At 36.4% G+C, this 15,788-nt stretch overlaps 2 protein-coding genes and 1 non-coding gene across 3 annotated transcripts; 1 reads left to right on the forward strand and 2 right to left on the reverse strand.

Moving 5' to 3' along the window:
- The first annotated feature begins 1,120 nt into the window (after positions 1-1,120).
- On the forward strand, positions 1,121-2,748 carry LOC130504780 (transcription factor JUNGBRUNNEN 1-like). The gene is made up of 3 exons (XM_056999403.1): positions 1,121-1,387; positions 1,554-1,867; positions 2,169-2,748. Exons 1-3 carry the CDS (start codon positions 1,171-1,173, stop codon positions 2,565-2,567), a joined length of 930 nt encoding a protein of 309 aa, XP_056855383.1. The 5' UTR covers positions 1,121-1,170; the 3' UTR covers positions 2,568-2,748.
- Positions 2,749-8,794: 6,046 nt separating this feature from the next.
- Positions 8,795-10,243, reverse strand: LOC130504779 (probable BOI-related E3 ubiquitin-protein ligase 3). The gene is made up of 3 exons (XM_056999401.1): positions 10,038-10,243; positions 9,522-9,939; positions 8,795-9,431 (listed from the first exon to the last, which is right to left on the reverse strand). Exons 1-3 carry the CDS (start codon positions 10,082-10,084, stop codon positions 8,913-8,915), a joined length of 984 nt encoding a protein of 327 aa, XP_056855381.1. The 5' UTR covers positions 10,085-10,243; the 3' UTR covers positions 8,795-8,912.
- Positions 10,244-14,659: 4,416 nt separating this feature from the next.
- On the reverse strand, positions 14,660-14,766 carry LOC130504781 (small nucleolar RNA R71). The gene has a single exon (XR_008941387.1). It is a non-coding gene; the product is annotated as a small nucleolar RNA R71 (small nucleolar RNA).
- Between the last annotated feature and the right edge of the window lie 1,022 nt (positions 14,767-15,788).

Below are 15,788 nucleotides of genomic sequence, written 5' to 3' on the forward strand. Positions count from 1 at the left end.
CCTTAAATACAATTCTTTTTTTTGTCCATATTCCATATATGATTTATACATTTATTACATGTCGATTTAAATAAGATATATACTAAGAATACTAAAAAATATTAATCGTTATATAATTACCCTATACAATTCATTTTAAATTGATCAGTATATTTTCATTGGCCATATTAATTTTATTAGTACGAATAACATTAGGTAGATAAGTCATAGACACATACATAAAGATATGACTATTCTTATAACTACGTTGGGCATAATCTACTTTCTAAAACAAATAACACATAGCTTCATATATTGTATAGAATATAGTAATATTGTATAGTATTATACTTATACAATAATACTAAAAACAAACCAAACTGAAATATAATATATATCGAAAATGCTTTGAACCATTACACACAAAATATATTAGACCTCAGAGATAAAATTCACTTGAAATTACGTAATAATTATTTAAAAAATTAAATTTCGTAATGTACAAAAAAACATAAGTTTTATATAAAATTTTGTGTTACAATAAAAAGACACAACTCGTGCTTGCAAAATGTTATTTTTACATACGAAAGACAGTTTTGATATTGTTCTTTAAACACAAAATTGAATTATACAAATTCGATACTACATAAAACTAAACAATATAGAATACATTTTAAAAATAAAACCCGTGCGGGTGTGCATATATTTATATAATATATAAATATATTATGTTACACATATTTTCATATAAATAATACCCCAATGTAAGTTTGTATGATAAATGTTGAAAATACAAAATATATAGCACTATATATTTTAAATAATACAGAAAAAAATCTACTTTACGTTATCATAAAATTTAAAAATCAAATTTAGTAATTAAACACATTGCTTACTTAAACACATTAGTACACATTGTTATTTATCAAAATTTTATATTAATACACATTGACGATCATGTATAACATTTAGTAAAAACAAAGATAAAAAAAAAATGACTCCCGCTCGATCGAGCGGGTCATGATCTAGTAATTGATTAAAGAGGGATTAATAAGTCAACAGGCAGGACTTGACCATGTCGATCTTTTTCATATAAATGCACACACACGACACATGTTCTCTTTATACAATCTCAAGAAGATTCTAATGTAAGAGTCCTAAAGCCAAACAATAAAACAGTAAACTAAAGGCATGGAGGAGGCGATGGGATCATGGGACACAAGAAGGGAAGAACAAGAAGAAGAAGGCAAACAAGTTTTAAAACTTCCAGGGTTCAGGTTTCATCCGACAGATGAAGAGCTTGTAGGCTTTTATCTCTCTAAGAAGGTACTCCTCAAGAAATCAAGCAAGATCGATGAGATCATCAGCCAAATTGATATCTATAAATTCGATCCATGGGATCTTCCTCGTAAGTTTTCTCACTCACTCTTGCATGTATATACCAAGTATATTTTTAGAGTTTATTCTCATTACAAAAAAAAAAAAAGGAAAACCTTCATGCATTTTTTTGTAATAAAATTTAACACATAAAATTGTAGTTATAAGCTGCTGATTAGATGTTTGTTTATTTGAAGGCTCGAGGAATACGGAGAAGGAGAGCTACTTCTTCTGCAGGAGAGGAAGGAAGTACAGAAACAGCATAAGACCGAACCGAGTGACTGGTTCCGGTTTTTGGAAAGCCACAGGAATCGATAAGCCTGTCTATTCCGATGGTTCCAGCAAAGCCGTGATCGGTCTAAAGAAGACACTCGTTTATTATCTTGGAAGCGCCGGGAAAGGAAGCAAGACAGATTGGATGATGCACGAGTTTCGCCTCCCAACAGCCAATGACACCATCCCTGGTGGCTCCACTCTCCTTAACCCTACTCCTTCCTCCTTGCTACATGCTGTAAGTTTGTAACCTACTCAATCATGAGTTCATAATCAAAGATATTATGGTTGGCTACACGTTTTGTTATACAAATCTTTATTCGGTGTGGAATGTCTTCCCTTTATTAAAAAGAATAATGCTCATGATTTCATGGCTGGTCCTGGGATAGCCGGATGAAACATTTGTCTTTAGCCCTCAAATTTTAAATGCTTAATATATAGAAATTATTCGGCGCCCAAACTATCTAAAACATATATATGTACAAGTCACATAAATCTCAGGGTGGGTTCTAATTGATTCATATGATATACGATTGCAGGAAGTGTGGACGTTGTGCCGGATATTCAAGAGAAATGTGTCTAGTAGAAAATACACTCCGGACTGGAGAGAGTTAGCAGGTGGGAAACGCATGAAGCCGCAACAATCTAAGTATCAAGAAGCTTATATCAGTTTCGGTGACAATGAGAGTAGTAGTAGTACCAATAATATCAACGTTATCGAACGCAAAGAGAGTTATGAGAGGAACGTTTTCCAGCTTCACCAAACGCATCATGATCAAAACCAGATACTTCCCATGGACACCACTAGTACTACTACTCAAGTCGATAATACAGTTCCACATTTCTCAAACGACAACATTGACAATATAACCTACGAGAACTGGGACGAGCTACGATCGGTTGTGGAATTTGCTTTCGGCCCTTCTTCTCTTAGTTAGGTGTCTTGAAATTAACCTGATAAGTTGATTACTAGTATAGTACTTGGATCTTTTGTTGGATGTTGCAAGGGACGATACACTGATCAGTGATCATCAGTTTTCTGTTATATACATATTAAATGTATCGTATTGTGTATATGAACTTACATGATTATATATACCCATATTGATCCTTATAATAATATTCTCCGTTTCTCCTATATAATCTGACCTACATTTTCCTATTCTATTCTTGGTATCAATAAATCTTTTGAAGACAAAAAAAACAATAAATATTTTGAAGACAAACTATAAACGATCCATAATTGATCTTACTCTGAATGACTCTATCTCCCTTATATAAAGTTACTTTTTAATCTAGAGTTATCTAGCTCGGTTCAGTTTTGGCCTTTTGGGTTTATATTCTCCGTTTCAAAACTTAATTTGATGAGATTCTTTCGATAATGATATCCTTTTTGGGTTTTTCTCTTGGGCTGTTTGAGTAAGATTTTGCAGGTAGACCATAAGTTTCTATCTCAGCTTACGATGTACAGTATTCATGCATGCTCGATGCACTTTATTTAGTGGGCTTGAAACGAGCCATATGGATGTTTAATTATTGTTTATATTAGACTTATTGTTAGTATTTTGATTTCCCATATTCTAAACAGCCCAAGTAAACTTTCTTCTCAATGTTCAAAAAAGAAAAAAAAAATTCTTCTTTTTTTTATCTTACAAACAAAAAGACTTGGAACATGTCATCGCCTCCACTTATTGGAAGGTACAGAGATATGTGAAACTTTGGATTTTAAAAAATCTATCCGTCATGTTATTAAAATTGCAAGTTTATCACATTGCCTTCTAAGTTCGAAGCACTAGTTTTCCACTCACCTGTAAAATGTTAATATAATAATGATGATACACACTATTGATTGGATCCTACAGATGAAATAAGTGTGTCACAATCATCCAACTTAGGCATCTTGATTTTGTAGGGACTCAATCTTTATGGTCCGTTTTTGTGGTGGATGGGGTCCATATTTGCTTTCTTGATTCAATTAAGCAATCGTGTTTTGTTGTTGTCATGGCCTGCTGGACACTAAGGACACCATTCATCCATCACTTCACACCATTCATCTTCCTTACTTGCGCCACTATTAATCACCATCATCATTATCATATAATATATAAACTAAACTCTTATTGGAATCTTAATCGCATAAATCATCATAATCAATGATCTTCGTGATTTTGTTTTAATAAACAATAAAAGAATATTCCATGTGTATAGGATATGTATGATATCATGTTATCTTTTAATTTAGTGTGGACTCACCTTCGACCTCAAGTCTGTCTTTTTACTATTTTCTCCCTTTGGCAAAGTAGCCGACGCACATCTTGTTTTTTCCATCACTTTTTCTTTAGCTTTACTCTAATTATCTATCTTGTGAATTTATTCTTCGTCATACCATCATTGCATTGCTTTACTCTTGTTTCGAAATTCACATGCTTGCGAAAAGGAACATAATAATTGTTTGAATTCTAAGCTCCATTTTCTGTAGATCGACATTGAAATTTCATATTCTGTGTGAGTTGTGATACTTTCCACTTGCCCCCACTAGAGAACTATGCATGATATTAATGGTTAGATTTTTTTTTGAGTGGTTGGTTCCTAATGTGGACAACAACCAAACTATTTTTTCACCTTTATTCATCCACACGAAAGTACAGTCTTTGCCCGTAAATGTTCATGCCTTGTTCCTATCAAACATATCAGTGTCATGTCTTAACCATATAATGGTTTTTGTCTTGGATAGAAACATAAACTTCTAGTTATATATTTCATCTAACCCCATGGTGTTTTGATTTTTTGTACTATTAGAGAGATGATGATATTGCAATACTGGTAGAGCAAGTGGGCAGGCAATACTGGTATAGGCTACTCCTTTTTACTTTAAATCCTTGATATCCTCTCACACCTCTTTTATAACTTCATCTTCTTTTTTTATTTGATCAAAAAAAAAAAAAAAAAAACTTCATCTTTTTGTTGTCCAATCAAAAGCACAGTTAGATCTGTCACTACAATGTATATAATTGATATTGTTTGATAGATCCAAGACCTGACGAAGATAACACATTAAGACATTATAATATAATGTGGCTTTAACAATTTGATACGATTTATATATTCTATACTTGTCAATAAACTCCCACATTACAAAGTAGGGAACAATATAAAGTTTAGAAACAAGGACTATGTGCCCCTTTTTATCTCTCTCATCACTTTTCCTATTTCTGTGTTTTACTAAATCTTTAGTTTTGTGTCACATTTAAAATCTTACTAAAGTTATTCTTATAAAATTTGATTACTTTTAGTTCACTAGCTCTTGGGCTTATGTGAAATAAGGTTTGGTTTGATAACACCCCTCTGGTTAGGATTTGATTGATACTTATAAAAAGCACAATCACATATACATGATAAATGCAACAATTTCAAGTGAAATAAACAGTCAACATCTTTAATAACAACCAACTAATTTATGAACTGCGTCACAGAGTATGGACGACTTAGATAGAAGCCGAAAGTTGGGTTCCATTTTAGTATGAAAAGTAGAATATTTGCCAAAGATTTGTAAGAAAGAAGAAAAGATAAAGAAAGGAGGCCATCGAAATCATCGTTGGTCCATGGTTGACATGGTACACCATTTATGAATATGAGGTCTCATCCAAAGTTTTTGTCTAAAAGCATATTTGATTTCTGTAATATAAGTATATACTCCCTCTGTTTTTAAATAATAGATGTTTTGAGATTTTCACACTTTTTAATAAAACATATTAAAACTTACTTATTAGTGCATAGTTTTTTGTTATTTTATATTTCCTATATTTCTAAACCAATAAGATTTTAAGAAATGCAATTAATGTTTTTGAGATTCACAATTATTCATAATTAGTTGACAAAAATTACATTGAAAATATGAAAAATATATCTTTTTGAAACAAAAAAATTTTCTAGAACATACATTTTTTAAAAACAGAGGGAGTATTGTATAACTAAGAAAGTAGGGACGTTGATTGTTCGAGGTTAGGCTACAGAACAAATGAAAGCCGACCCACAAATCAATAAATTTCGAAATGATGATGACATTAATTTGTTTTTCTAATGCCGTCTTTGCCGTGGAAATTTCTTCTTCTTTTTCATAGATAATATTCAAAACCAAGTAGTGGAATACATTACTACTGCTTATAATATAAAAAGGTGAATCATATTCCTTCATCTAACTACTGAGTACATTGAAAGTTAAAGATGACCTATGTCATTTCCATTAAGAAAAAGACCTAGTAGAATGAGAAATTCCAAAATATGAAAAAACTTTATGTTGAGACCCCACTCGGAAATCTAACTAATTTTCTTTAATACTATTCATGTCTACTATATTATTTGGAGTGTGTAATGTGTCACCAGAATTATTGTATTCTATTGACTTTTGTGAAAGTTCATTTGAGAAGGAAAAGAAAAGAAGAGAAAAAATTAATCCATTATCCAATGGTACTGTATCAGATGGTAAAGGTGACGACACACATAACACACAACCTAGAAGTTAAGCCTCTTCCATGCCGATGTAAAAGAAAATGTAAAAGTCGGTTCCAAACACATCCAATAACTATTAAAAAGAATCAATAACTTCGTGACTGTATAATACTTTTGCACGAAATTTTAAGCATGTCAAGTGGATGCATACTTTTTTTTAACTGTATTATACACACAAATTATATATTAACTGATTGACAAAATACAAATATTTTGTTTGATATCTAAATGGAAGTCCAGGAAAGTTCCAAGTGTGGAATCAGATTCACGTGTTGGAGAAGGGGAAATAAAGAGAAACGGTCCCGAGCGTGGGCTCAGAGCGGCCCAAATTTAAATTTTAATTAATAAAATCAAATAATAGGAAAATAAAGCGTGGGCCCGGCGGTGGGATGTTGATGTGTTTGTGTAATGTTTTTAATGTTTCAAAAAGTTTTTAAATGCGGAGTTTTGTCTTTTTTTTTTCCTTGTGGACTCCACTTTTAAGATTTGTTACCTAAATAAAATAACTTATTTTTTCTACCGACAGTGTCCTTTCAGTTACCGATTCGCAAGCTTTATGTTATACACAGTACCGTACTAGTATTACATAATCTATTAGCATTAAATATATTTGTTCCTCATGGTTGGTTGCGTAGTGCGTATGTGTCGCAATACATAGCCCTTATGGCCACTATCGGAATTTTTTTATGTGATCTTTGGTTAATTGGTTGTTTTACAAGAAAGATAAATAAACTTTTTTTGAACAAAAAAAGGATAAATAAACTAACTACTCGTTGTTTGTCAAAAAAAAAACTAACTACCCGTTCTACTTCGTTTAGAATTTTAAAAATAAGAAACAAAAAATATTGAGGAGTAATTGTTTGACGTGACTTGATGATCAAAATCGCAAACGTCTGTATCGTGTTAATAGCAGACAAGTTAATAATGTCACAAAAATACAAAAACAGCGTGAAGAGACGGCAATAATAACGTGAATGTTGATGATTCAGCCCGGGACCATTCCACAAACAAGTTTCAGAGTCGTGCTAGAATTATATGTACTATATATACGACGTAATCAATGAAAGTGCTATTCTAGAGGTGAATTTTATACGATCTATTTCTATTGACATAAATGTTTCAGTATTTGTTTGTCGTTTTTCTGTATAAGAAAACTCTGCATTCAAAAATTGAAAATAACAAGAAAATATTTAAAAAGTGGCGTGGAAAGAGAACGTGAACCAACTACATTTCACATGCTTCAAATAACTAAAAAGAGTACGTGGTTCCTCGAAGCCTCGCTCTAGTTTTACATCTGAACACTTGCGTGCGTATGAATTATGAACCATAAAAAAACTCATCAACGTTAAAATCTAACATTATATTAGTCTCAGTCAAACTCCCTTCGAATTCAAAATCGATATGTAATAGTTCACTTAATGATGCCGTGGTAGATTGCATGATAGCATGTAAACACAGCATTGAATTATTGACTACAACACATTATTGACATTTCAATAGTATATGACAAACAAATAGGGTATTTAAATACGAAGAGGACGTGGTGATTATGTTGGGTGTAATGGAGGCAGTCAAATACTTAAATATATACAGTTTTTTATTATTCAAATGCGTTTATTTGATATGAAAGGGACAACACAAGCTTGTTATTCACGCACATCGATTCTTAAATTCTTTTTTCTTCTTTCCATAAGCTAATCTATCAGTTCATGTGCCCTTTTTAGTACGCTAAATTACGTTATAATCCAAAACTCTTTAATTTTAAACTTATCTTAAAAGTTTTCACCCCGTGTTGTTAAAAAGAAAATTTCATCCCCGTACGAATATATACCTCTAAAAGATTGATATATACGACTTTTTTTCCTTTTCACGAGTATTCCGAATATTTTTGGTCCAAAAATAAAATATGCTTTTGTCACATACATGATAGAGATGGAATATTTACTAAACTAAGAATAAAACTACTAATTAAAATCATTAGATAATCGATATTTTGGTGGAACTCTCTCTTTACCTTTTATGATTTTACAATTCCCGTTTATTTATTTTCTGCCCTCCAGAAATACTATATTAATGAGAAATAGTATTAATATAAACAGGATAAGTTGGAAACTACTCAACATTGGACCCACTCTTTGTCACAGCGACATTTGCGCGCGTCTTCCACGTCAGTTTAATGCGATATCGTAACGGCTAGTCAAACTTTGTTTATTTTCTAACATACGCTTAAAATATACTACTGTCTAACTTGCACTTGACCCATTCCTTCCGTCTTCTTTTTATCATCAGTTCTCTCGAGTATTGAGGAAAAGTTGAAATAGCTTTTAATTTTAATTTTTGCTTTTTAGTTCACTGGTCTGTCACGCATAACCCACGATTTCGACCACTTACTTTACTTTTCTGCATCGAATAATAATAAAATTTCTAGAAAAAACACAAAGTCTTGTAACGTTTCAACAAAAGTATATGCTAGTGAAAACCCATCTCGCGAAAAGTGACGTTGATATATGGAGAAAGACTAGTAGTTGAACCACGAAACTTGCCACTTTTTTTGGTGCAATATGACATTGGAAAGTGGGTATAAACCTAACCCCACGATTTTCAGCAACAGGATGACCCTCGTGAACCCCCCTTCTACATTAAAGATACTGACACATATGTCAAAGATTCGTGTTCCATCATCAACACTATTGGTACAGTTTTAGAAACCAGGATTTTTGATACTGTTTTCAACTATTTACTATTTTAGGACATTTACAATTTACCGAGTATTGTTAGGAAAGATTAACATGGAGACTAGCGTTCTTTGGAGATTTACAGATTGGACATGTGTTAATCGAAGAACCACACACACTGCATAAGCACATGTGTCTGCATGGTAACAGTAACACACTCGCTTCTCCTTTCCCACAGCTTCTACACATCGTACTTGAAACCGTGCGCATCATCGTAGTACTGTCACCCTTGTCGTTGCTTCCGCAACAAGACTGCGCGTCATCAGCAGTCGTAGGCTCCTCCCACCGGTTACGTTCCACAGCGGCGAGGACTTGTTGGAGATTGGACCTTAGGGAGTTTACAGTGGCTTCGTTAGACTGTGCCATGTCACGCCATAACTGATTCTCTACACTAAGAGACTTAACCTTCTCTTCAAGAAAGAGGTTTAGTTTGCCTATGTGATTTATCTCTTCGTCTTTGGCTCTAAGTGTCTTCATCAACCCTTGTTCAATCGCTTCCATTATCTTCCTACCTTGCTGTTTTCTCTTCTCTTCAATCCCCATTCTCATTATCTCTACCTGATAAAAAAATATTGTCAAACATCATCAGTCGATATGAACCAGCAAAAAAAAATTATGTTAATAAAAATGTTTAATAACAACACTTACATGATTAGAGATCAAGCGATCGATATCTAAGTTGTGATGTTGGATGTTAGAAGACAAGTCTTGTCCTAGGAACATGAGAGGATCAGTGCAACGTTTCTGGCTTGGCATAGGGTTTTCAACAACCGATTCTTCTCTGGGGCGTTTTCTCAAAGACGACACAGGAGGAAGATAATTAACGTTGTTGCCATTATTATTGTCACTGTTGAATGTAACTGAGCTATCAACGGAATGGATCGTTGGCTTCATGGACTGATGAACCAAACCGTCAACAGGTGAGATGTTGTAAATGGGATTAAACGTAGAAGTTTGACATTCCATGGTAGGGTTAAATGGCATCGCAGTCGCTGGAAGAGTGTTGTATCGGATCTGGTTGTTGTTATAGAATAAACTGTTTGCTTCAACGGGTTGCATCATTTCTCTGTAAAAGAAAATAAGCCGTGTATAACGTTAGGTTTGGTTGAAAAAGGAAACAGAGAAAAGAACAAAGAGAAGAGAACGAGAAGAACACATATATACCTGTTAGAAGAAAATAAAGGGTTAAGATGGTGTGCTTCAACTGCCATCGAAACTGGTTCAAACCTCTATAAAATGGGCGATTCAGAAGGGAGCCTTTAGAAACGTGAAAGATGGTGGTGGAACAAGTAATGGGAGGTTGTGAAGGGTTTTAATAATATGGTTTCGCAGAGAGGGGAAAACTAAAAAACAAATATCTAAGCAGAAACCAACACCACCCTTGTCTGCTAATTTATAGAGAACAGAGAGGAAGATGTGATGTGTTTTTTTATTTATTTATGTATTTTCTAATTGTGGTTTTGTTGTTTTCTAGATAGTATTGTTTATTATTAAAGGTGAAAAGAAAACATTAAGCATGAGGATTCTTCGGTTATCCGGCTGACCAGTGACCCATTAAAGAAGTTTCTTAATTAGAAAAAAAAAAGCTTTGACAACGACCTCTGTAAATTCTGTATCTACCACTTTTACGTCCTCCTATTTTTATTTAATTTTTACTGAAAAACTGGTTGTTTTCTTTGATTTTTTTTACTTTGAACTTGTTGTTTCTTTCTTGTTTCGCCTAACTCTTGTCGTTTTTTATTTTTTTGAAACTAATCGTTTTTAATTCTTCATCTTTAATATTTACTGGTCAAAACTGACAACAAGTAAAATCTATATTGGTAACAGAAGTGTTTGGTGTAAGAAACCGTGGAAGATTCATTGTATGTTAGTGTATGTATTCGTACGTAAATGCCAATGTGTGTATAATGTATAAACGCCAAAATTGTGGTACATCAAAAGAGGTGGCTCATGTGACAAGAGTTGTGCGTCTTGTGACCATCTTAAATTATTCGTATCGTTTTCAAACAAACGATCATTGTGTGTTTAAACAGATCTCGATTTTATTTTTGAAACATCCAAGTATCATTTATCCCAAAACAAAAACAAATCATGCCAATAATTTGATGTTTGAGATTGGGAAATTACTCATTCTATATTAATAAATTTACAGAATAACTGCTATGCATGCATGAATTTGAAACGCCAATGCTCTGAACAAAAAAAGAATATTTAAAACGGAAGATGCCAACAAAAAAACTTGAAGAGTGCCTTATCCGTTGGGACAGACTTTGACAAGTCCGTTAGATTCCAACGGGGCGAATCCGTAAATGAGGCAGAGTACTAGATACAACAGACGGTCACTTACACTGCCACGTGTCAAAACATATGTGAAATTGTGGGACCCGTGGTCCACGTGTGATAGAGTTGCCGGGATATTAGGGTCGCATGGGCACGTGTGAGGTGCCAGCTTGGCATTATTCTCAGTTATATTGTAATTTTAGCTTAAAGAGAAAAATCGATAAACAAAAAGAAAATTAAAAGCAGCCGTTGAGAAAGGTACGGTGTACCCACCGCTGCTTCTTTACGTCTTTTTCTAATTTTGTTTTATTTCCTTTAATTTATTTAATTATATGTTTTGTCTGTTACTTTGCCACGTCTGTTTAGATAGAATAATGTCACGTGTCACCAAATTTTCTCTTCCATGTTACGACCAGTATACATTGCCACATTAAGGGGAAAACTAATTGGTTTTCTTATTCTTGGTTTGGATTATGCTCTTTTTTTTTTTTACCGTCTAAGAGATTTATTACTGAGACACAAGTCCAAACCAGACCAGACCCGAAAAAACTTACAACAGGAGCCCAAACTGTAGGCCCAAACTATTAGTACAAACAAAAGAGCCCATAAACCGGTCTATATACACTCTCTAACCGAAAGCCCACAAAATGAAAGAGCTCTAAGTCCACCAAGGAAAAACCGAGACCAAAATCAAACATCGATCCCCACAACACGTCATCCCCACGTGTTAAAACCACGCCAACGAAGAGACGCGTGGAGACCGCTGAAGGATTCGTCGTCACGAACGGCAAAAGCTCACCGCCGGGGCCGAAAACCGTCGCTTCACCGGACACATGAGTCACCAATTCTGTCCCAAATAGAGATCAACGCTGATACTAACTTAACCACCCACACCGAAAAACACCGGGAACAAGAACCCACGATCACCTAAACCACCTCTAACAACTGTATTAGATGTATAGGTATCAGGGTCAATCACCACCGGCCCGAACTTTAGAGAGCTTGAATCGGTAACCACCGATGTCTTCTCCGAATTCGGCCAATAAACACCGAAACAGAACACCTTCCACGCAGCGCAATCACATCCATGAGAACCAAGAGCCGGCGACCAATACCGACGTCGAAATGGCATGGCCCCAGAGTCATAAGCCGGCGGTAACCAGTGCATAGTCCACCGTTCCCCGGAAATCGAAAGGCGGCCCACCACCCAAGAGAGAGGTGCATGGCCGTTAAAAGAAAAAAACAGAAAGAGGGGTTTGTAAATAGCTACGATGGCCGAACCGGCAGCGGCTAGAAGAGCCGAAACCGCCGGCCGGAAACTGAGATCGACGGTGATGTCTTGCATATTTGCATTGTTTTAGCTATTCATTCATAAGCATTTGCATCATATAGATTAGGATTTAGACATGTTTAGGTTGCATTTTGCATGCATAAGTCTCTATTAGGTACTGGAGTGCCAAGTGAAGTTATTGGAGACATTTGGATGTGTTTGGAGCTCAAAAGAGGTGAAAAAGGTGATCATTGGACGAGCAAAGCATCGGAGCGACCTACCCGGAGCGACCCTACGGAGTCGCTGTGCCCCACCTCTCAGAGCGACCTTCCCAGAGCGATAACTCCAAGTCGCTCGCGTTCTCATCACTCGGAGACACGAAGAAACAAGGTCAGAGCGACCACCTCGGAGCGACTAGGCGACATCGCTCCAGCCGGAGCGACCTTAAGGCCCAGTCTCAGAGCGACGCCATGAAGTCACTCGCCTCTTTATCGCTTCGGACATCCGTAAATCACCCTGGAGCGACCCCGCAGAGCGACCACCCGAAGTCGCTCCCAACCCCAGAGCGACCTCTCGGAGCGACTGGCCGAGGTCGCTCCGCGTTATCAGTGCACGATTTTTATTATTTTCAAGGACCTTTTTGCAATTTATTGTGCACGTTTTTGCACTGAAAAACCTAATGTTTAAGTACTCTTTGTAGCCACCATTGGCAGATTATCTTTTATCTTTGATCTATTGAAGAACACAAAACTCTCTGAAGAAAAGTTCTCTTTTGGCTTTGATTGTTCTTGTGTTCTTGTGATTTCTCTTCTATTTCTCTATATGATTCATCTGAAATCCATCATGGGTTTAAGAGGAATCATGGGGATTAGTGAGTAATCACCTTCTGAATTCATGGGTTAGGGTGATTAAGGGTGATTAGGCTAGTTCTAGGATGTTTTAGGTATAGATCATACTTGTTCCTTGCATAGTAGAGTGATCTTAATGCATCATTTGAGTAGGCCACTCAAAGGGTGATCTCTAGGCATTTCTCACCCGACAGGTGTTTGATGAAATGCCTGAGTTAACTCTTCTAGGCTTTTAGTGTACTTTGCCAAAGAGATTTGCTGTTAAAGATGCTAAGATAGCTAATAGACTTGTTAGTAATGATTGCTTGCATGTTATTCAACCAAAGACATTTGATGTTTGAGACATGTTAGCAAATGAGCATTCATCTAGACATAGAGCTTGCTTAGAATTGTGTCTAGGCTTAAGGTTGATAGTCTGATTCATCATTTACATTCCTTAGTTCGAAACTTGATCACCCAAAGTCTGAAATCCCTATACCCATGAGTTCTCCTTTAGAAATAGTTTAAAAGTCATCTCATTTACTGTTTTGTTTCATTGTTAGGATTGATAGAATTCATCCAATCATTGGCTGCACTTAGATTAAGCAGATACTTGCATTCTCTCTGCATTTGAGTCCCTCAGATTTGGTTCGACAACTTACTTCCACTATACTATCATTTGACTTAGGAGCCTCAAAACTCTTAACATCAAATTGGCGCCGTTGCCAAATTCTGAGTTTGATTTGAACATTGAGATTTAGTCATTTGCTTGAGACTAAGTCATTTTTATTTTTGTAAGTTACTGATTCTCTTCTTCACTCTTTGTGATTTTCAGGTGTATGAACTTGAGGAGCAAGGGTACATCAAACCTTGTTCCAAGAGCCGCAGACATCAGAGCTTTAGAGAGAGAGTGTGCTAGAAAAAGAAGAGAAGAAGAGCAACAAGCTTTACTGCAGACACAGGAAGCTGAGATGGCTGATCCACAAAATCCTCTGAACCCCAATGGAGTAAACAATGCTCCACAAGGGCCCCAACAGCGACCAGCTCGCCCCATTGGCACTTATGACTGCCCCAACACCCATGGTCCTAGACTTGGAATCCGAGCACCAGCTGTGGCTGCTAACAACTTTGAGATCAAGTCAGGACTGCTAAACTGCATAGAGAACAACAAGTATCATGGTCTGGCTGTGGAGGACCCATTTGATCACTTGGATAAGTTTGACAGCTACTGTGGTATGTCAAAGACTAATGGTGTGTCCAAGGATGTCTTAAAGCTCAAGCTATTCCCTTTCTCTTTGGGGGATAAGGCACGTCAATGGGAGAAGTCTCTACCAAGTGACTCCATCACCACTTGGGAAGACTGCAAAAGGGCATTCTTGGAGAAGTTCTTCTCTACCTCAAGAACTGCTAAGTTGAGGAATGAGATCTCCAGCTTCCAACAGAAGAACTTGGAAGGATTCAGTGAAGCTTGGGAGAGATTCAATGGTTACCAAGCTCAGTGCCCACACCATGGATTCTCTAAGGAGAGCTTGCTGAGCACATTCTACAGAGGTGCTCTTCCTATGTACAGAGCCAGACTGGATACAGCTAGCAATGGGTTCTTTTGGGGAGAACTGAGAAAGAGGCAGAGGCTCTGGTTGACAACATGGTTAAGAGTGATGCAGTCTACAGTGGAGACCATGACAGAACAGCCGAGGTGATGACAAATCAAACAAGGAAATGAGATAAAGGCTCTTCAGGAGAAGATTGACAAACTCATTGCTGATAAGGCCACACAAGCGCAGGTGAACTTTGTTGGCAACCCAAGCCAGGAGATACCTCCTACTGTCAATGAGGTTGAGGGTTTGGAAGGGCAAGAAGAATTATGTTTCATCAATAGTAATGGTAGCTGGTACAAGAAGGAACCCAACTTTCAGTACACACAACTACCAACAGAAGCCCTATTCAAACAATCAGCAGAGTGGTTTCAGCCTCGAAACAACCAGCAGAAGCAACTATCAGCCTCAGCAAAACTCTTCTCCTAGCTCCTCTGCCCTCAACAGAGCAGCACTGATGCCTTACTGAAACAGATCTTGGAGTCTCAGACTAGAAGTGAGAAGCATGTGGGCTATGAGCTGAAGAACCTTCACTCCAAGATTGATGGGAGCTACAGAGCTCAACAACAAATTCTCCCACCTTGCTTCTTCTGTCAAGAATTTGGAGAATCAGTTTGCTTCCATGAGCTCCCACCAGAACCGCCAGCAAGGATCTCTACCTGGAAAGTCAGATCAAAACCCCAAGGAAGCAAAAGCTGTCACACTTAGGAGTGGTAAGCAGTTGACTCCTGTAACCCTCACCAAGGATGCTGAGAAACAAGGTGAGGAGGTGGCCATCAACCTAGATGATGAAGTGGTCATTGTTGATGAGAAGACAGATGCTGAGATCTTGGAGAAGATTGTGAAAGCCAAGGGTAAAGGAAAGGTTGGAGAAGAGAAGAAACAACAAAAGATGGTGATCTGCTGCTCCAGCAAGGAGAGCTCTCCTGTCCCCTCCCTATGA

This window comes from Raphanus sativus, unplaced genomic scaffold (genome assembly GCF_000801105.2).
Source record: "Raphanus sativus cultivar WK10039 unplaced genomic scaffold, ASM80110v3 Scaffold1797, whole genome shotgun sequence".
NCBI classification, from domain to species: domain Eukaryota; kingdom Viridiplantae; phylum Streptophyta; class Magnoliopsida; order Brassicales; family Brassicaceae; genus Raphanus; species Raphanus sativus.

Excerpts from the sequence above, each read along its gene's own strand:
- LOC130504780 (XM_056999403.1), top strand. The coding sequence starts at position 1,171 with ATGGAGGAGGCGATGGGATCATGGGACACAAGAAGGGAAGAACAAGAA. Across the intron at positions 1,388-1,553 it reads CGATCCATGGGATCTTCCTC|GCTCGAGGAATACGGAGAAG; the intron begins GTAAGTTTTCTC and ends GTTTATTTGAAG. Across the intron at positions 1,868-2,168 it reads CTTCCTCCTTGCTACATGCT|GAAGTGTGGACGTTGTGCCG; the intron begins GTAAGTTTGTAA and ends ATACGATTGCAG.
- LOC130504779 (XM_056999401.1), bottom strand. The coding sequence starts at position 10,084 with ATGGCAGTTGAAGCACACCATCTTAACCCTTTATTTTCTTCTAACAG. Across the intron at positions 9,940-10,037 it reads CCTTTATTTTCTTCTAACAG|AGAAATGATGCAACCCGTTG; the intron begins GTATATATGTGT and ends TTTCTTTTACAG. Across the intron at positions 9,432-9,521 it reads ATCGCTTGATCTCTAATCAT|GTAGAGATAATGAGAATGGG; the intron begins GTAAGTGTTGTT and ends TTTTTTTATCAG.